This window comes from Petromyzon marinus, unplaced genomic scaffold (assembly GCF_048934315.1).
Source record: "Petromyzon marinus isolate PM22_M1 ecotype Great Lakes invasive population unplaced genomic scaffold, UKy_Petmar_22M1.pri1.0 PM_Scaffold_98, whole genome shotgun sequence".
NCBI classification, from domain to species: domain Eukaryota; kingdom Metazoa; phylum Chordata; class Hyperoartia; order Petromyzontiformes; family Petromyzontidae; genus Petromyzon; species Petromyzon marinus.
Window position 1 is genome coordinate 91,649 of NW_027423708.1, and position 22,352 is coordinate 114,000.

General features: G+C 55.9%; 1 protein-coding gene across 1 annotated transcript in view; it reads right to left on the minus strand.

The window, feature by feature from the left end:
- The window catches only part of LOC116937604 (3 beta-hydroxysteroid dehydrogenase type 7-like), a gene marked incomplete at its 5' end in the record, with an annotated part of 83,919 nt that overhangs the window by 9,446 nt on the left and 52,121 nt on the right, over window positions 1-22,352 (minus strand). The window contains 4 exons of the mRNA XM_076065003.1: window positions 8,946-9,045; window positions 14,485-14,647; window positions 15,578-15,677; window positions 16,258-16,366. Of these exons, the coding sequence (XP_075921118.1) occupies window positions 8,946-9,045; window positions 14,485-14,647; window positions 15,578-15,677; window positions 16,258-16,366 (472 nt within the window). The remainder of the gene's footprint in view (window positions 1-8,945; window positions 9,046-14,484; window positions 14,648-15,577; window positions 15,678-16,257; window positions 16,367-22,352) is intronic.

Sequence of the window (22,352 nt, forward strand, 5' to 3'; positions counted from 1 at the left end):
ACCCGGTCACTCGACACTGACACCCGGTCACTAGACACTGACCCTGAGACCCGGTCTCTAGACACTGACCCTGAGACCCGGTCTCTAGACACTGACACTGAGACCCGGTCACTAGACACTGAGACTGAGACCCGGTCAATAGACACTGACACTGAGACCCGGTCACTAGACACTGACCCTGAGACCCGGTCTCTAGACACTGACACTGAGACCCGGTCACTAGACACTGACCCTGAGACCCGGTCACTAGACACTGACCCTGAGACCCGGTCACTAGACACTGACTCTGAGACCCGGTAACTAGACACTGACCCTGACACCCGGTCACTAGACACTGACCCTGAGACCCGGTCTCTAGACACTGACCCTGAGACCCGGTCTCTAGACACTGACACTGAGAGCCGGTCACTAGACACTGACCCTGAGACCCGGTCACTAGACACTGACCCTGAGACCCGGTCACTAGACACTGACCCTGAGACCCGGTCACTAGACACTGACACTGAGACCCAGTCACTAGACACTGACCCTGAGACCCGGTCACTAGACACTGACCATGAGACCCGGTCTCTAGACACTGACCCTGAGACCCGGTCTCTAGACACTCACCCTGAGACCCGGTCTCTAGACACTGACCCTGAGACCCGGTCTCTAGACACTGACACTGAGACCCGGTCACTAGACACTGAGACTGAGACCCGGTCACTAGACACTGACCCTGAGACCCAGTCACTAGACACTGAGACCCGGTCACTAGACACTGACACTGAGACCCGGTCTCTAGACACTGACCCTGACACCCGGTCTCTAGACACTGACGCTGAGACCCGGTCACTAGACACTGACCCTGAGACCCGGTCACTAGACACTGACCCTGAGACCCGGTCACTAGACACTCACCCTGAGACCCGGTCTCTAGACACTGACCCTGAGACCCGGTCACTAGACACTGACCCTGAGACCCGGTCACTAGACACTGACCCTGACACCCGGTCACTAGACACTGACACTGACACCCGGTCACTAGACACTGACCCTGAGACCCGGTCTCTAGACACTGACCCTGAGACCCGGTCACTAGACACTGATCCTGAGACCCGGTCTCTAGACACTGACACTGAGACCCGGTCTCTAGACACTGACACTGAGACCCGGTCACTAGACACTGACACTGAGACCCAGTCACTAGACACTGACCCTGAGACCCGGTCACTAGACACTGACCTTGAGACCTGGTCACTAGACACTGACCCTGAGACCTGGTCTCTAGACACTGACACTGAGACCCGGTCACTAGACACTGACCCTGAGACCCGGTCACTAGACACTAACACTGACACCCGGTCACTAGACACTGAGACCCGGTCACTAGACCCTGACACTGAGACCCGGTCACTAGACACCGACCCTGAGACCCGGTCACTAGACACTGACCCTGAGACCCGGTCTCTAGACACTGAGACCCGGTCACTAGACACTGACCCTGAGACCCGGTCACTAGACACTGACCCTGAGACCCGGTCTCTAGACACTGAGACCCGGTCACTAGACCCTGACACTGAGACCCGGTCACTAGACACTGACACTGAGACCCGGTCACTAGACACTGACACTGAGACCCGGTCTCTAGACACTGACACTGAGACCCGGTCTCTAGACACTGACCCTGGGACCCGGTCACTAGACACTGACCCTGAGACCCGGTCACTAGACACTGACCCTGAGACCCGGTCTCTAGACAGTGACCCTGAGACCCGGTCACTAGACACTGACCCTGAGACCCGGTCTCTAGACCCTGACCCTGACACCTGGTCACTAGACCCTGACACTGAGACCCGGTCACTAGACCCTGACACTGAGACCCGGTCACTAGACACTGACCCTGAGACCCGGTCACTAGACCCTGACACTGACCCTGACACCCGGTCACTAGACACTGACCCTGAGACCCGGTCACTAGACACTTACCCTGAGACCGGGTCACTAGACCCTGACACTGACCCTGACACCCGGTCACTAGACACTGACCCTGAGACCCGGTCACAAGACCCTGACACTGACACCCGGTCTCTAGACACTGAGACCCGGTCACTAGACACTGACCCTGTGACCCGGTCTCTAGACCCTGAGACCCGGTCACTAGACACTGACCCTGAGACCCGGTCACTAGACACTGACCCTGAGACCCGGTCACTAGACACTGACACTGAGACCCGGTCACTAGACACTGACCCTGAGACCCGGTCACTAGACACTGACCCTGAGACCCGGTCTCTAGACACTGACCCTGAGACCCGGTCACTAGACACTGACCCTGAGACCCGGTCACTAGACACTGAGACCCGGTCACTAGACACTGACCCTGAGACCCGGTCACTAGACACTGACCCTGAGACCCGGTCACTAGACACTGACCCTGAGACCCGGTCACTAGACACTGACCCTGACACCCGGTCACTAGACACTGAGACCCGGTCACTAGACCCTGACACTGACACCCGGTCTCTAGACACTGACACTGAGACCTGGTTACTAGACACTGACCCTGACACCCGGTCACTAGACACTGAGACCCGGTCACTAGACACTGACCCTGACACCCGGTCACTAGACACTCACCCTGAGACCCGGTCACTAGACACTGACCCTGAGACCCGGTCACTAGACACTGACCCTGAGACCCGGTCTATAGACACTGACCCTGAGACCCGGTCACTAGACACTGACCCTGAGACCCGGTCACTAGACACTGAGACCCGGTCTCTAGACACTGACCCTGAGACCCGGTCACTAGACACTGACCCTGAGACCCGGTCACTAGACACTGACCCTGAGACCCGGTCACTAGACACTGACACTGAGACCCGGTCACTAGACACTGACACTGAGACCCGGTCACTAGATACTGACCCTGAGACCCGGTCACTAGACACTGACACTGAGACCCGGTCACTAGACACTGACCCTGACACCCGGTCACTAGACACTGACACTGAGACCCGGTCACTAGACACTGACACTGAGACCCGGTCACTAGACACTGACACTGAGACCCATTCACTAGACATTGACACTGAGACCCGGTCACTAGACACTGACCCTGAGACCAGGTCACTAGACATTGACACTGAGACCCGGTCACTAGACACTGACCCTGAGACCAGGTCACTAGACATTGACACTGAGACCCGGTCACTAGACACTGACTCTGAGACCCGGTCACTAGACATTGACACTGAGACCCGGTCACTAGACACTGACCCTGAGACCCGGTCACTCGACACTGACACCCGGTCACTAGACACTGACCCTGAGACCCGGTCTCTAGACACTGACCCTGAGACCCGGTCTCTAGACACTGACACTGAGACCCGGTCACTAGACACTGAGACTGAGACCCGGTCAATAGACACTGACACTGAGACCCGGTCACTAGACACTGACCCTGAGACCCGGTCTCTAGACACTGACACTGAGACCCGGTCACTAGACACTGACCCTGAGACCCGGTCACTAGACACTGACCCTGAGACCCGGTCACTAGACACTGACTCTGAGACCCGGTAACTAGACACTGACCCTGACACCCGGTCACTAGACACTGACCCTGAGACCCGGTCTCTAGACACTGACCCTGAGACCCGGTCTCTAGACACTGACACTGAGAGCCGGTCACTAGACACTGACCCTGAGACCCGGTCACTAGACACTGACCCTGAGACCCGGTCACTAGACACTGACCCTGAGACCCGGTCACTAGACACTGACACTGAGACCCAGTCACTAGACACTGACCCTGAGACCCGGTCACTAGACACTGACCATGAGACCCGGTCTCTAGACACTGACCCTGAGACCCGGTCTCTAGACACTCACCCTGAGACCCGGTCTCTAGACACTGACCCTGAGACCCGGTCTCTAGACACTGACACTGAGACCCGGTCACTAGACACTGAGACTGAGACCCGGTCACTAGACACTGACCCTGAGACCCAGTCACTAGACACTGAGACCCGGTCACTAGACACTGACACTGAGACCCGGTCTCTAGACACTGACCCTGACACCCGGTCTCTAGACACTGACCCTGAGACCCGGTCACTAGACACTGACCCTGAGACCCGGTCACTAGACACTCACCCTGAGACCCGGTCTCTAGACACTGACCCTGAGACCCGGTCACTAGACACTGACCCTGAGACCCGGTCACTAGACACTGACCCTGACACCCGGTCACTAGACACTGACACTGACACCCGGTCACTAGACACTGACCCTGAGACCCGGTCTCTAGACACTGACCCTGAGACCCGGTCACTAGACACTGATCCTGAGACCCGGTCTCTAGACACTGACACTGAGACCCGGTCTCTAGACACTGACACTGAGACCCGGTCACTAGACACTGACACTGAGACCCAGTCACTAGACACTGACCCTGAGACCCGGTCACTAGACACTGACCCTGAGACCCGGTCACTAGACACTCACCCTGAGACCCGGTCTCTAGACACTGACACTGAGACCCGGTCACTAGACACTGACCCTGAGACCCGGTCACTAGACACTAACACTGACACCCGGTCACTAGACACTGAGACCCGGTCACTAGACCCTGACACTGAGACCCGGTCACTAGACACCGACCCTGAGACCCGGTCACTAGACACTGACCCTGAGACCCGGTCTCTAGACACTGAGACCCGGTCACAAGACACTGACCCTGAGACCCGGTCACTAGACACTGACCCTGAGACCCGGTCACTAGACACTGACCCTGAGACCCGGTCACTAGACACTGACCCTGAGACCCGGTCACTAGACACTGACACTGAGACCCGGTCACTAGACACTGACACTGAGACCCGGTCACTAGACACTGACCCTGAGACCCGGTCACTAGACACTGACACTGAGACCCGGTCACTAGACACTGACCCTGACACCCGGTCACTAGACACTGACACTGAGACCCGGTCACTAGACACTGACACTGAGACCCGGTCACTAGACACTGACACTGAGACCCATTCACTAGACATTGACACTGAGACCCGGTCACTAGACACTGACCCTGAGACCAGGTCACTAGACATTGACACTGAGACCCGGTCACTAGACACTGACCCTGAGACCAGGTCACTAGACATTGACACTGAGACCCGGTCACTAGACACTGACTCTGAGACCCGGTCACTAGACATTGACACTGAGACCCGGTCACTAGACACTGACCCTGAGACCCGGTCACTCGACACTGACACCCGGTCACTAGACACTGACCCTGAGACCCGGTCTCTAGACACTGACCCTGAGACCCGGTCTCTAGACACTGACACTGAGACCCGGTCACTAGACACTGAGACTGAGACCCGGTCAATAGACACTGACACTGAGACCCGGTCACTAGACACTGACCCTGAGACCCGGTCTCTAGACACTGACACTGAGACCCGGTCACTAGACACTGACCCTGAGACCCGGTCACTAGACACTGACCCTGAGACCCGGTCACTAGACACTGACTCTGAGACCCGGTAACTAGACACTGACCCTGACACCCGGTCACTAGACACTGACCCTGAGACCCGGTCTCTAGACACTGACCCTGAGACCCGGTCTCTAGACACTGACACTGAGAGCCGGTCACTAGACACTGACCCTGAGACCCGGTCACTAGACACTGACCCTGAGACCCGGTCACTAGACACTGACCCTGAGACCCGGTCACTAGACACTGACACTGAGACCCAGTCACTAGACACTGACCCTGAGACCCGGTCACTAGACACTGACCATGAGACCCGGTCTCTAGACACTGACCCTGAGACCCGGTCTCTAGACACTCACCCTGAGACCCGGTCTCTAGACACTGACCCTGAGACCCGGTCTCTAGACACTGACACTGAGACCCGGTCACTAGACACTGAGACTGAGACCCGGTCACTAGACACTGACCCTGAGACCCAGTCACTAGACACTGAGACCCGGTCACTAGACACTGACACTGAGACCCGGTCTCTAGACACTGACCCTGACACCCGGTCTCTAGACACTGACCCTGAGACCCGGTCACTAGACACTGACCCTGAGACCCGGTCACTAGACACTCACCCTGAGACCCGGTCTCTAGACACTGACTCTGAGACCCGGTCACTAGACACTGACCCTGAGACCCGGTCACTAGACACTGACCCTGACACCCGGTCACTAGACACTGACACTGACACCCGGTCACTAGACACTGACCCTGAGACCCGGTCTCTAGACACTGACCCTGAGACCCGGTCACTAGACACTGATCCTGAGACCCGGTCTCTAGACACTGACACTGAGACCCGGTCTCTAGACACTGACACTGAGACCCGGTCACTAGACACTGACACTGAGACCCAGTCACTAGACACTGACCCTGAGACCCGGTCACTAGACACTGACCCTGAGACCCGGTCACTAGACACTCACCCTGAGACCCGGTCTCTAGACACTGACACTGAGACCCGGTCACTAGACACTGACCCTGAGACCCGGTCACTAGACACTAACACTGACACCCGGTCACTAGACACTGAGACCCGGTCACTAGACCCTGACACTGAGACCCGGTCACTAGACACCGACCCTGAGACCCGGTCACTAGACACTGACCCTGAGACCCGGTCTCTAGACACTGAGACCCGGTCACAAGACACTGACCCTGAGACCCGGTCACTAGACACTGACCCTGAGACCCGGTCTCTAGACACTGAGACCCGGTCACTAGACCCTGACACTGAGACCCGGTCACTAGACACTGACACTGAGACCCGGTCACTAGACACTGACACTGAGACCCGGTCTCTAGACACTGACACTGAGACCCGGTCTCTAGACACTGACCCTGGGACCCGGTCACTAGACACTGACCCTGAGACCCGGTCTCTAGACACTGAGACCCGGTCACTAGACCCTGACACTGAGACCCGGTCACTAGACACTGACCCTGAGACCCGGTCACTAGACACTGACCCTTAGACCCGGTCTCTAGACACTGACCCTGAGACCCGGTCACTAGACACTGACCCTGAGACCCGGTCTCTAGACCCTGACCCTGACACCCGGTCACTAGACCCTGACACTGAGACCCGGTCACTAGACCCTGACACTGAGACCCGGTCACTAGACACTGACCCTTAGACCCGGTCACTAGACCCTGACACTGACCCTGACACCCGGTCACTAGACACTGACCCTGAGACCCGGTCACTAGACACTTACCCTGAGACCGGGTCACTAGACCCTGACACTGACCCTGACACCCGGTCACTAGACACTGACCCTGAGACCCGGTCACAAGACCCTGACACTGACACCCGGTCTCTCGACACTGAGACCCGGTCACTAGACACTGACCCTGAGACCCGGTCTCTAGACCCTGAGACCCGGTCACTAGACACTGACCCTGAGACCCGGTCACTAGACACTGACCCTGAGACCCGGTCACTAGACACTGACCCTGAGACCCGGTCACTAGACACTGACCCTGAGACCCGGTCTCTAGACACTGACCCTGAGACCCGGTCACTAGACACTGACCCTGAGACCCGGTCACTAGACACTGAGACCCGGTCACTAGACACTGACCCTGAGACCCGGTCACTAGACACTGACCCTGAGACCCGGTCACTAGACACTGACCCTGAGACCCGGTCACTAGACACTGACCCTGACACCCGGTCACTAGACACTGAGACCCGGTCACTAGACCCTGACACTGACACCCGGTCTCTAGACACTGACACTGAGACCTGGTTACTAGACACTGACCCTGACACCCGGTCACTAGACACTGAGACCCGGTCACTAGACACTGACCCTGACACCCGGTCACTAGACACTCACCCTGAGACCCGGTCACTAGACACTGACCCTGAGACCCGGTCACTAGACACTGAGACCCGGTCTCTAGACACTGACCCTGAGACCCGGTCACTAGACACTGACCCTGAGACCCGGTCACTAGACACTGAGACCCGGTCACTAGACACTGACCCTGAGACCCGGTCACTAGACACTGACCCTGAGACCCGGTCACTAGACACTGACCCTGAGACCCGGTCACTAGACACTGACCCTGAGACCCGGTCTCTAGACACTGAACCTGAGACCTGGTTACTAGACACTGACCATGACACCCGGTCACTAGACACTGAGACCCGGTCACTAGACCCTGACACTGACACCCGGTCTCTAGACACTGACACTGACACCCGGTCACTAGACACTGACCCTGAGACCCGGTCACTAGACACTGACCCTGAGACCCGGTCACTAGACACTCACACTGAGACCCGGTCTCTAGACACTGACCCTGACACCCGGTCACTAGACACTGACACTGACACCCGGTCTCTAGACACTGACACTGAGACCTGGTCACTAGACACTGACCCTGACACCCGGTCACTAGACACTGACCCTGACACCCGGTCTCTAGACACTGACCCTGAGACCCGGTCTCTAGACACTGACACTGAGACCCGGTCACTAGACACTGACCCTGAGACCCGGTCACTAGACACTGACCCTGACACCCGGTCACTAGACACTGACGCTGAGACCCGGTCTCTAGACACTGACCCTGAGACCTGGTTACTAGACACTGACCATGACACCCGGTCACTAGACACTGAGACCCTGTCACTAGACCCTGACACTGACACCCGGTCTCTAGACACTGACACTGACACCCGGTCTCTAGACACTGACCCTGACACCCGGTCTCTAGACACTGACACTGAGACCTGGTCACTAGACACTGACCCTGACACCCGGTCACTAGACACTGACCCTGACACCCGGTCTCTAGACACTGACCCTGAGACCCGGTCTCTAGACACTGACACTGAGACCCGGTCACTAGACCCTGACCCTGACACCGGTCTCTAGACGCCGCATTGTCTCACCGGGGAGAATCGTCATAGCAGTAGAAGACTTCACCGTCGACGCCCTCACGGCCCTGACTCAGAGCTCGCAGAGCCAGCGCGTGCATCCACGCCACGTTGCCTGCCGGGGAAACAACAACAGCGGTAAGCAGTGTGAGCAGCCCGTAGAAAAACTCAGCACTACTGCACCATAGACTCAACACTGCACCATAGACTCAGCACTGCACCATAGACTCAGCACTGCACCACAGACTCAGCACTGCACCATAGACTCAACACTGCACCATAGACTCAACACTGCACCAAAGACTCAACACTGCACCAAAGACTCAACACTGCACCATAGACTCAGCACTGCAACATAGACTCAGACTCAGCACTGCACCATAGACTCAACACTGCACCATAGACTCAACACTGCACCATAACTCAACACTACACCATAGACTCAGCACTGCACCATAGACTCAGGACTATAACATAGACTCAGCACTGCACCATAGACTCAGCACTGCACCACAGACTCAGCACTGCACCACAGACTCAGCACTGCACCACAGACTCAGCACTGCACCATAGACTCAAAACTGCACCATAGACTCAGCACTGCACCATAGACTCAGCACTGCACCATAAACTCAACACTGTACCATAGACTCAACACTCCCCATAGACTCAACACTGCACCACAGACTCAGCACTGCACCACAAACTCAGCACTGCACCATAGACTCAGCACTGCACCATAGACTCAGCACTGCACCATAGACTCAGCACTGCACCATAGACTCAGCACTGCTGCACCACAGACTCAGCACTGCACCATAGACTCAGCACTGCACCGTAGACTCAACACTGCACCATAAAATCAACACTGCCCATAGACTCAACACTGCACAATAGACTCAACACTGCACCGTAGACTCAACACTGCACCATAGACTCAGCACTGCACCATAGACTAAACACTGCACTATAACTCAACACTACCCCAAAGACTCAACACTGCACCACAGACTCAGCACTGCACCACAGACTCAGCACTGCACCATAGACTCAAAACTGCACCATAGACTCAACACTGCACCATAGACTCAACACTGCACCATAGACTCAACACTGCACCACAAACTCAACACTGCACCATAGAATCAACACTGCACCATAGACTCAGCACTGCACCATAGACTCAATACTGCACCATAGACTCAGCACTGCACCATATACTCAACACTGCACCATAGACTCAACACTGCACCATAGACTCAACACTGCACCATAGACTCAGCACTGCACCATAGACTCAGCACTGCACCATAGACTCAGCACTGCACCATAGACTCAGCACTGCACCATAGACTCAACACTGCACCATAGACTCAGCACTGCACCATAGACTCAGCACTGCACCACAGACTCAACGCTGCACCATAGACTCAGCCCTACACCACAGACTCAGACTCAACACTGCACCATAGACTCAGCACTGCACCATAGACTCAGACTCAACGCTGCACCATAGACTCAGCACTACACCATAGACTCAGACTCAACACTGCACCATAGACGCAGCACTGCACCACAGACTCAACACTGCACCACAGACTCAGCACTGCACCACAGACTCAGCACTGCACCATAGACTCAGCACTGCACCATAGACTCAACACTGCACCACAGACTCAGCACTGCACCATAGACTCAACACTGCACCGTAGACTCAACACTGCACCATAGACTCAACACTGCACCATAGACTCAGCACTATACCATAGACTCAACACTGCACCATAGACTCAACACTGCCCCATAGACTCAACACTGCCCATAGACTCAACACTGCACCATAGACTCAACATTGCACCATAGACTCAACACTGCACCATAGACTCAACAATGCACCATAGACTCAGCACAGCACCATAGACTCAACAATGCACCATAGACTCAGCACAGCACCACAGACTCAGCACTGCACCATAGACTCAGCACTGCACCATAGACTCTACACTGCACCGTAGACTCAACACTGCACCATAGACTCAACACTGCACCATAGACTCAACACTGCACCATAGACTCAGCACTGCACCATAGACTCAACAATGCACCATAGACCCAACACCGCCCATAGACTCAACACTGCACCACAGACTCAGCACTGCACCATAGACTCAGCACTGCACCATAGACTCAGCACTGCACCCTAGACTCAGCACTGCACCATAGACTCAGCACTGCACCACAGACTCAACACTGCACCATAGACTCAGCACTGCACCATAGACTCAACAATGCACCATAGACTCAACAATGCACCATAGACTCAACACTGCACCACAGAATCAGCACTGCACCATAGACTCAACACTGCCCCATAGACTCAACAATGCACCATAGACTCAACACTGCACCACAGAATCAGCACTGCACCATAGACTCAACACTGCACCAGACTCCGCACTGCACCATAGACTCAACACTGCACAATAGACCCAACACTGCCCATAGACTCAACACTGCACCATAGACCCAACACCGCCCATAGACTCAACACTGCACCACAGACTCAGCACTGCACCATAGACTCAGCACTGCATCATAGACTCAGCACTGCACCATAGACTCAGCATTGAATCATAGACTCAGAACTGCCCATAGACTCAACACTGCCCATAGACTCAACACTGCACCATAGACTCAACACTGCGCATAGACTCAACACTGCACCATAGACTCAACACTGCACCATAGACTCAACACTGCACCATAGACTCAGCACTGCACCATAGACTCAGCACTGCACCATAGACTCAACACTGAACCATAGACTCAACACTGCACCATAGACTCAACACTGCACCATAGACTCAGCACTGCACCATAGACTCAGCACTGCACCATAGACTCAACACTGTCCCATAGACCCAACACTACACCATAGACTCAGCACTGCACCATAGACTCAACACTGCCCATAGACTCAACACTGCACCATAGACTCAACACTGCACCATAGACTCAACACTGCACCATAGACTCAGCACTGCACCATAGACTCAGCACTGCACCATAGACTCAACACTGCACCATAGACTCAGCACTGCACCATAGACTCAACACTGCACCATAGACTCTACAATACACCATAGACTCAGCACTGCACCACAGACTCAGCACTACACCACAGACTCAGGACTACAACATAGACTCAACACTGCACCATAGACTCAACACTGCACTATAGACTCAACACTGCCCCATAGACTCAGCACTACACCATAGACTCAGACTCAACACTGCACCACAGACTGAGCACTGCACCACAGACTCAACACTGCACCAAAGACTCAACACTGCACCATAGACTCAGCACTGCACTCAGAAACTAAGATGGCAGTGATTTAGACAAAAGGGTCCCCCTAGTGGCAGCTTGCCCCAACCACCACAGGCAGCCTCGGGCAGATGCTGCCTGAGATGCTTGCTATGTCTCCCCCCTACCTCTCACCCACGTAGACTCTCCCGTATCACCACCCCCCGTGTCTGTCACCCACATAGACTCTCCCGTATCACTACCCCCCGTGTCTGTCACCCACATAGACTCTCCCGTGTCACTCCCCACCCCGTGTCTCTCACCCACATAGACTCTCCTGTGTCACCACCCCCGTGTCTCTCATCCACTTAGACTCTCCCGTGCCACTCCCACCCACCCCCGTGTCTCTCACCCACGTAGACTCTCCCGTGTCACTCTCACCCCCGTGTCTCTCACCCACATACTCTCCCGTGTCACTCCCACCCCGTGTCTCTCACCCACGTAGACTCTCCCGTGTCACTCCCACCCCGTGTCTCTCACCCACGTAGACCCTCCCGTGCCACTCTCACCCCCGTGTCTCTCACCCACATAGACTCTCCTGTGTCACTCCCACCCCCGTGTCTCTCACCCACATAGACTCTCCCGTGCCACTCCCACCCCCGTGTCTCTCACCCACATAGACTCTCCCGTGCCACTCTCACCCCCGTGTCTCTCACCCACGTAGACTCTCCCGTGCCACTCTCACCCCCGTGTCTCTCACCCACATAGACTCTCCCGTGCCACTCCCCCCCCCCCCCGTGTCTCTCACCCACATAGACTCTCCCGTGCCACTCTCACCCCCGTGTCTCTCACCCACGTAGACTCTCCCGTGCCACTCTCACCCCCGTGTCTCTCACCCACGTAGACTCTCCCGTGTCACTCCCACCCCCGTGTCTCTCACCCACATAGACTCTCCCGTGTCACTCCCACCCCCGTGTCTCTCACCCACATAGACTCTCCCGTGTCACTCCCACCCCCGTGTCTCTCACCCACATAGACTCTCCCGTGCCACTCCCACCCCGTGTCTCTCACCCACATAGACTCTCCCGTGTCACTCCCACCCCGTGTCTCTCACCCACATAGACTCTCCCGTGTCACTCCCACCCCGTGTCTCTCACCCACATAGACTCTCCCGTGCCACTCCCACCCCCGTGTCTCTCACCCACATAGACTCTCCCGTGCCACTCCCACCCCCGTGTCTCTCACCCACATAGACTCTCCCGTGTCACTCCCACCCCCGTGTCTCTCACCCACATAGACTCTCCCGTGCCACTCCCACCCACCCCCGTGTCTGTCACCCACATAGACTCTCCCGTGTCACCACCCCGTGTCTCTCACCCACATAGACTCTCCCGTGTGACCACCCCCGTGTCTCTCACCCACATAGACTCTCCCGTGCCACTCCCACCCCCCATGTCTCTCACCCACATAGACTCTCCCGTGCCACTCCCACCCCGTGTCTCTCACCCACATAGACTCTCCCATGCCACTCTAACCCCCGTGTCTCTCACCCACATAGACTCTCCCGTGCCACTCCCCCCCACCCCCGTGTCTCTCACCCACATAGACTCTCCCGTGTCACTCCCACCCCCGTGTCTCTCACCCACATAGACTCTCCCGTGTCACTCCCACCCCATGTCTCTCACCCACATAGACTCTCCCGTGCCACTCCCACCCCCGTGCCTCTCACCCACGTAGACTCTCCCGTGCCACTCCCCACCCCGTGTCTCTCACCCACATAGACTCTCCCACTCCCTCCCCCGTGCCTCTCACCCACGTAGACTCTCCCACCCCACCCCGTTGCCTCTCACCCACGTAGACTCTCCCGTGTCACCACCCCGTGTCTCTCACCCACGTAGACTCTGCCGTATCACCACCCCCGTTGCCTCTCACCCACATAGACTCTCCCGTATCACCACCCCCCGTGTCTCTCACCCACATAGACTCTCCCGTATCACCACCCCCCGTGTCTCTCACCCACATAGACTCTCCCGTATCACCACCCCCCGTGTCTCTCACCCACGTAGACTCTCCCGTGTCACTCCCACTCCCACTCCCACCCCCGTTGCCTCTCACCCACATAGACTCTCCCGTATCACCACCCCCCGTGTCTCTCACCCACATAGACTCTCCCGTATCACCACCCCCCGTGTCTCTCACCCACGTAGACTCTCCCACTCCCACTCCCACCCCCCCGTTGCCTCTCACCCACGTAGACTCTGCCGTGTTCCACGTCCTGCGGTACCCCACGGAGAAGCCAGCCGTCCCGTCCGCCCGCACGCCGGTAGTAAGTCTCCAGCACATCGTGTCCCTCGCCGTAGATGCCCAGCGGACGCAGGGAGGCCGTGCGGAGGTGACCACCGCCATCCAGCTGCGAGAGGGCAAAGTCAAAGGCACCGCCCTCCAACGCCCCCCCCGTCCTCCGGCACGACGTAGCCCTGCAAGAGGCTGTGTAGGGGCAAGCGGTGTCAGCGAGCGGCTACGGAGCACCGCTCCCAGCCGCCTTCGTCTCCACAGTGGCGATGTTGGGGAATCGCACCGGCTACTCATTTCGAGGCTGGGTCGACCTAGGGGAGTCCCGGGACCGATCCACGTATTCGTCACTGGGTGGCGGTGTTTTTTCGCCGTGAACCAGGAATCGAACTCGGGTCTCCGGGGGTTTTGTAGTGCGGCCAAACGCTAGGCACTGCCACGCCACCGCTCGAAAACGTACAGCTACAAACAGACGCAACTCACCACCACCACCACCACAACAACCACAAACATCACCGCCACTGTCAACATCATCGCCACCGGCACCGTTACCATCACCACCTCCACCGCCACCACCGTGAGCACCACCACCACCATCACCACCGTCACCACCACCGTCACCACCACCACCATCATCATCACCACCACCACCACCACCACCATCACCACCACAACCACAACCATCACCGTCAACATCACCACCACCACCACCATCACCACCGTCACCACCACCGTCACCACCACCACCACCACCATCACCACCGTCACCATCACCACCACCACCATCACCACCGTCACCACCACCGTCACCACCACCACCACCACCACCGTCACCACCACCACTATCACCACCACTATCACCACCACCACCATCACCACCATCACCACCACCACCATCATCACAACCACCACTATCACCACCACCACCACGATCACCACCACCACCACAATCGCCACCACCACCACCACAACGATCATAACCACCACCGTCACCACCACCACCACGATCACCACCACCACACTCACCACCACCACCACCACCTCTCACCGCGGTGCCATTGGCGGTGATGACGAGACGCTCAGCCTCGGCCTTGCTGGCCGGGTAGGCCATGGTGTGGAGTGTGCGGTAGACAGTCTTCTCATTGCCCCTGGGTCGGGGGTCACGGATCAGGGGTCACGGGTCACGGGTCAGGGGTCACGGGTCAGGGGTCAGAATTAAGGTCAGGGGTAGGGTGAGGTGAAGGTGAAGTTGGAGGTGGAGTTGGAGGTGAAGGTGGAGGTGGAAGTGGAGTTGGAGGTCGAGTTGGAGGTGGAGGTGGAGTTGGAGGTGAAGTTGGAGGTGGAGGTGGAGTTGAAGGTGGAGGTGGAGTTGGAGGTGGAGGTGGAGTTGGAGGTCGAGTTGGAGGTGAAGGTGGAGTTGGAGGTGGAGTTGGAGGTGGAGGTGGAGTTGGAGGTGGAGGTGGAGTTGGAGGTGGAGTTGGAGGTGGAGTTGGAGGTGGAGTTGGAGGTGGACGTGAAGGTGAAGGTGGAGGTGAAGGTGGACGTGAAGGTGGAGTTGGAGGTGGAGTTGGAGGTGGAGTTGGAGGTGGAGGTGGAGTTGAAGGTGGAGTTGGAGTTGGAGTTGGAGGTGGAGGTGGAGTTGAAGGTGGAGGTGAAGGTGAAGGTGGAGTTGCAGGTGGAGTAAGAGGTAAAGTTGAAGGTGGAGTTGAAGGTGGAGGTGGAGTTTACCGGTAGAAGGGGTCTCCGTGGATGTTTGGACCGACGACCTCCATGCTGCTCGTGAACACGAGAACACTCACACCCTGCTGAACACACGCACGCACCACGTTTCTGGTGCCTACACACACACACACACCACGTTACACACACATACCACGTTACACACACACACACCATGTTACACACACACACCACGTTAAACACACACACACACCACGTTACACACACACACCACGTTACACACACACTCACACCCTGCTGAACACACACACGCACCACGTTTCTGGTGCCTACACACACACACCACGTTACACACACACACACCATGTTACACACACACCACGTTACACACACACACCATGTTACACACACACCACATTACACACACACACACCATGTTACACACACACCATGTTACACACACACACACCATGTTACACACACACCACGTTACACACACACCACGTTACACACACACACACACCACGTTACACACACACACACACACCATGTTACACACACACCATGTTACACACACACACCACGTTACACACACACACACCACGTTACACACACACACACACACACCACGTTACACACACACCACGTTATACACACACATCACGTTACACACACACACACACCATGTTACACAAACACCATGTTACACACACACACACCACGTTACACACACACACACCATGTTACACACACACCAGGTTACACACACACACACACACCACGTTACACACACACTCACACCCTGCTGAACACACGCACGCACCACGTTTCTGGTGCCTACACACACACACACACACCACGTTACACACACACACACACACCACGTTACACACACACCACGTTGCACACACACACCACGTTACACACACACACACCATGTTACACACACACACACCATGTTACACACACACCACGTTACACACACATACACCACGTTACACACACACCACGTTACACACACACCACGTTACACACACACACACACACACCACGTTACACACACACCATGTTACACACACACACCACGTTACACACACACACCACGTTACACACACACACCACGTTACACACACACACACCACGTTACACACACCACGTTACACACACACACACCACGTTACACACACACTCACACCATGTTACACACACACACCATGTTACACGCACACACACACCACGTTGCACACACACACCACGTTACACACACATCACGTTACACACACACCACGTTACACACACCACGTTACACACACACCATGTTACACACACACCACGTTACACACACACCACGTTACACACACACTCAAACCACGTTGCACACACACACACACCATGTTACACACACACCACGTTACACACACACACACCACGTTACACACACACTCACACCACGTTACACACTCACACCACGTTACACACACACACCCCGTTACACACACACTCACACCCTGCTGAACACACGCACGCACCACGTTTCTGGTGCCTACACACACACACACCACGTTACACACACACACACACACCATGTTACACACACACCACGTTACACACACACCACGTTACACACACACACCATGTTATACACACACACACCACGTTACACACACACACCACGTTACACACACACACACACACCACGTTACACACACACACCACGTTACACACACACCACGTTACACACACACACACCACGTTACACACACACCACGTTACACACACACACCACGTTACACACACACACACCACGTTGCACACACACCACGTTACACACACACCACGTTACACACACACACCACGTTACACACACACACACCATGTTACACACACATACACACACCACGTTACACACACACACCATGTTACACACACACACACCACGTTACACACACACACACCATGTTACACACACACACCACGTTACACACAAACTCACACCCTGCTGAACACCCACACACACCACGTTACACACACACACACACCACGTTACACACACACCATGTTACACACACACACACCACGTTACACACACACACACACCATGTTACACACACACCACGTTACACACACACTCACACCCTGCTGAACACACACACACACCACGTTTCTGGTGCCTACACACACACACACACCATGTTACACACACACACCACGTTACACACACACCATGTTACACACACACACACCACGTTACACACACACACCACGTTACACACACACACCATGTTACACACACACACCACGTTACACACACCATGTTACACACACACACCACGTTACACACACACACCACGTTACACACACACCACGTTACACACACACACCACGTTACACACACACACCATGTTACACACACACACACACCACGTTACACACACACACACACACCACGTTACACACACACACCATGTTACACACACACACACCATGTTACACACACACCATGTTACACACACACACACCATGTTACACGCACACACCACGTTACACACACAACATGTTACACACACACATCACGTTAAACACACACACACCACGTTACACACACACACCACGTTATGCACACACACCACGTTACACACACACCACGTTACACACACACCACGTTACGCATGCCTACAAACGCGGGTGACTGGGAGAGTGACTATGTGAGTGACTAGGCGAGTGACTAGGCGAGTGACTAGGTGAGTGACTAGGCGAATGACTATGTGAGTGACTAGGTGAGTGACTAGGCGAATGACTAGGTGAGTGACTAGGCGAGTGACTGGACGAGTGACTAGGCGAGTGACTAAGCGAGTGACTGGACGAGTGACTGGATGAGTGACTAGGCGAGTGACTAGGTGAGTGACTAGGCGAATTACTAGGTGAGTGACTAGGTGAGTGACTAGGCGAATGACTAGGCGAGTGACTAAGCGAGTGACTGGACGAGTGACTAGGCGAGTGACTAGGCGAGTGACTAGGCGAGTGACTTAGCGAGTGACTAGGTGAGTGACTAGGCGAGTGAGTGACTAGGTGAGTGACTAGGCGAGTGACTAGGCGATTGAGTGACTAGGTGAGTGACTAGGCGAGTGACTAGGTGGGTGACTAGGCGAGTGACTAGGCGAGTGACTGGGTGAGTGACTAGGCGAGTGACTAGGCGAGTGACTAGGCGAGTGACTAGGCGGGTGAGTGACTAGGCGAGTGACTAGGCGAGTGACTGAGTGAGTGACTAGGCGAGTGACTGAGTGAGTGACTAGGCGGGTGACTAGGCCAGTGACTGAGTGAGTGACTAGGCGCGTGACTAGACGAGTGACTAGAGGAGTGACTGGACGAGTGACTGGGTGAGTGACTAGGCGAGTGACTGGGTGAGTGACTAGGCGAGTGACTAGGCGAGTGACTAGGTGAGTGACTTAGCGAGTGACTGGACGAGTGACTAGTCGAGTGACTAGGCGAGTGACTGGGCGAGTGACTGGGCGAGTGACTGGGTGAGTGAATAGGCGAGTGACTGGGCGAGTGACTAGGTGGGTGACTAGGTGGGTGACTGGGCGAGTGACTAGGCGGGTGACTAGGCGAGTGACTAGGCGAGTGACTGGGCGACTGACTAGGCGAGTGACTGGGCGAGTGACTGAGTGACTGGGCGAGTGACTGAGTGAGTGACTAGGCGAGTCACTAGGCGGGTCAGTGACTAGGTGGGTGACTAGGCGAGTGACTGAGTGAGTGACTAGGTGGGTGACTAGGCAATTGACTAGTTGAGTAACTAGTTGAGTGATTAGGTGGGTGACTAGACGGGTGACTAGGCGAGCGACTAGGCGAGTGGCTGAGTGAGTGACTGGACGAGTGACTAGGCGGGTGACTAGGTGGGTGACTAGACGGGTGACTAGGCGAGTGACTAGGCGAGTGGCTGAGCGAGTGACTGGACGAGTGACTAGGCGAGTGACTAGTTGAGTGACCAGTTGAGTGACTAGGCGCGTGACTAGGCGAGTGACTGAGTGAGTGACTGAGTGAGTGACTAGGCGAGTGACTGAGTGAGTGACTAGGCGGGTGACTAGGCGAGTGACTAGTTGAGTGACTAGGTGGGTGACTAGACGGGTGACTAGGCGAGTGATTAGGCAAGTGGCTGAGTGAGTGACTGGACGAATGATTAGGCAGGTGACTAGGCGGGTGACCAGGCGAGTGACTAGGCGAGTGACTAGGCGAGTGACTGGACGAGTCACTAGGTGGGTGAGTGACTAGGTGAGTGACTAGACGAGTGACTAGGCGGGTGACTAGGCGAGTGACTGGGCGAGTGACTAGGCGAGTGACTAGGCGAGTGACTAGGTGAGTGACTGGACGAGTGACTAGGTGAGTGACTAGGCGAGTGACTAGGTGGATGACTAGTTGATGTACTAGGTGGGTGACTAGGCGAGTGACTAGGTGGATGACTAGACGAGTGACTAGGCGAGTGACTAGGCGAGTGACTGGGCGAGTGACTAGGCGGGTGACTGAGTGAGTGACTGGGCGAGTGACTAGGCAGGTGACGAGTTGAGTGAGTAGTTGAGTAACTAGGCGGGTGACTAGGCGAGTGACTAGGCGAGTGACGAGGCGAGTGACTAGGCGAATGAGTGACTAGGCGAGTGACTAGGCGAGTGACTAGGTGGGTGACTAGGCGAGTGACTGGGCAAGTGACTAGGTGAGTGACCAGGCGAGTGACCAGGTGAGTGACTAGGTGAGTGACTAGGCGAATGACTAGGTGAGTGACTAGGCGAATGACTAGGTGAGTGACTAGGTGAGTGACTAGGCGAATGACTAGGTGAGTGACTAGGCGAGTGACTGGACGAGTGACTAGGCGAGTGACTAAGCGAGTGACTGGACGAGTGACTGGATGAGTGACTAGGCGAGTGACTAGGTGAGTGACTAGGTGAATGACTAGGTGAGTGACTAGGTGAGTGACTAGGCGAATGACTAGGCGAGTGACTAAGCGAGTGAATGGACGAGTGACTAGGCGAGTGACTAGGCGAGTGACTAGGCGAGTGACTTAGCGAGTGACTAGGTGAGTGACTAGGCGAGTGAGTGACTAGGTGAGTGACTAGGCGAGTGACTAGGCGATTGAGTGACTAGGTGAGTGACTAGGCGAGTGACTAGGTGGGTGACTAGGCGAGTGACTAGGCGGGTGAGTGACTAGGCGAGTGACTAGGCGAGTGACTAGGCGAGTGACTAGGCGGGTGAGTGACTAGGCGAGTGACTAGGCGAGTGACTGAGTGAGTGACTAGGCGAGTGACTGAGTGAGTGACTAGGCGGGTGACTAGGCGAGTGACTAGGTGAGTGACTAGGTGAATGACTAGGTGAGTGACTAGGTGAGTGACTAGGCGAATGACTAGGCGAGTGACTAAGCGAGTGACTGGACGAGTGACTAGGCGAGTGACTAGGCGAGTGACTAGGCGAGTGACTTAGCGAGTGACTAGGTGAGTGACTAGGCGAGTGAGTGACTAGGTGAGTGACTAGGCGAGTGACTAGGCGATTGAGTGACTAGGTGAGTGACTAGGCGAGTGACTAGGTGGGTGACTAGGCGAGTGACTAGGCGGGTGAGTGACTAGGCGAGTGACTAGGCGAGTGACTAGGCGAGTGACTAGGCGGGTGAGTGACTAGGCGAGTGACTAGGCGAGTGACTGAGTGAGTGACTAGGCGAGTGACTGAGTGAGTGACTAGGCGGGTGACTAGGCGAGTGACTGAGTGAGTGACTAGGCGCGTGACTAGACGAGTGACTAGAGGAGTGACTGGACGAGTGACTGGGTGAGTGACTAGGCGAGTGACTGGGTGAGTGACTAGGCGAGTGACTAGGCGAGTGACTAGGTGAGTGACTAGGTGAGTGACTTAGCGAGTGACTGGACGAGTGACTAGTCGAGTGACTAGGCGAGTGACTGGGCGAGTGACTGGGCGAGTGACTGGGTGAGTGAATAGGCGAGTGACTGGGCGAGTGACTAGGTGGGTGACTAGGTGGGTGACTGGGCGAGTGACTAGGCGGGTGACTAGGCGAGTGACTAGGCGAGTGACTGGGCGACTGACTAGGCGAGTGACTGGGCGAGTGACTGAGTGACTGGGCGAGTGACTGAGTGAGTGACTAGGCGAGT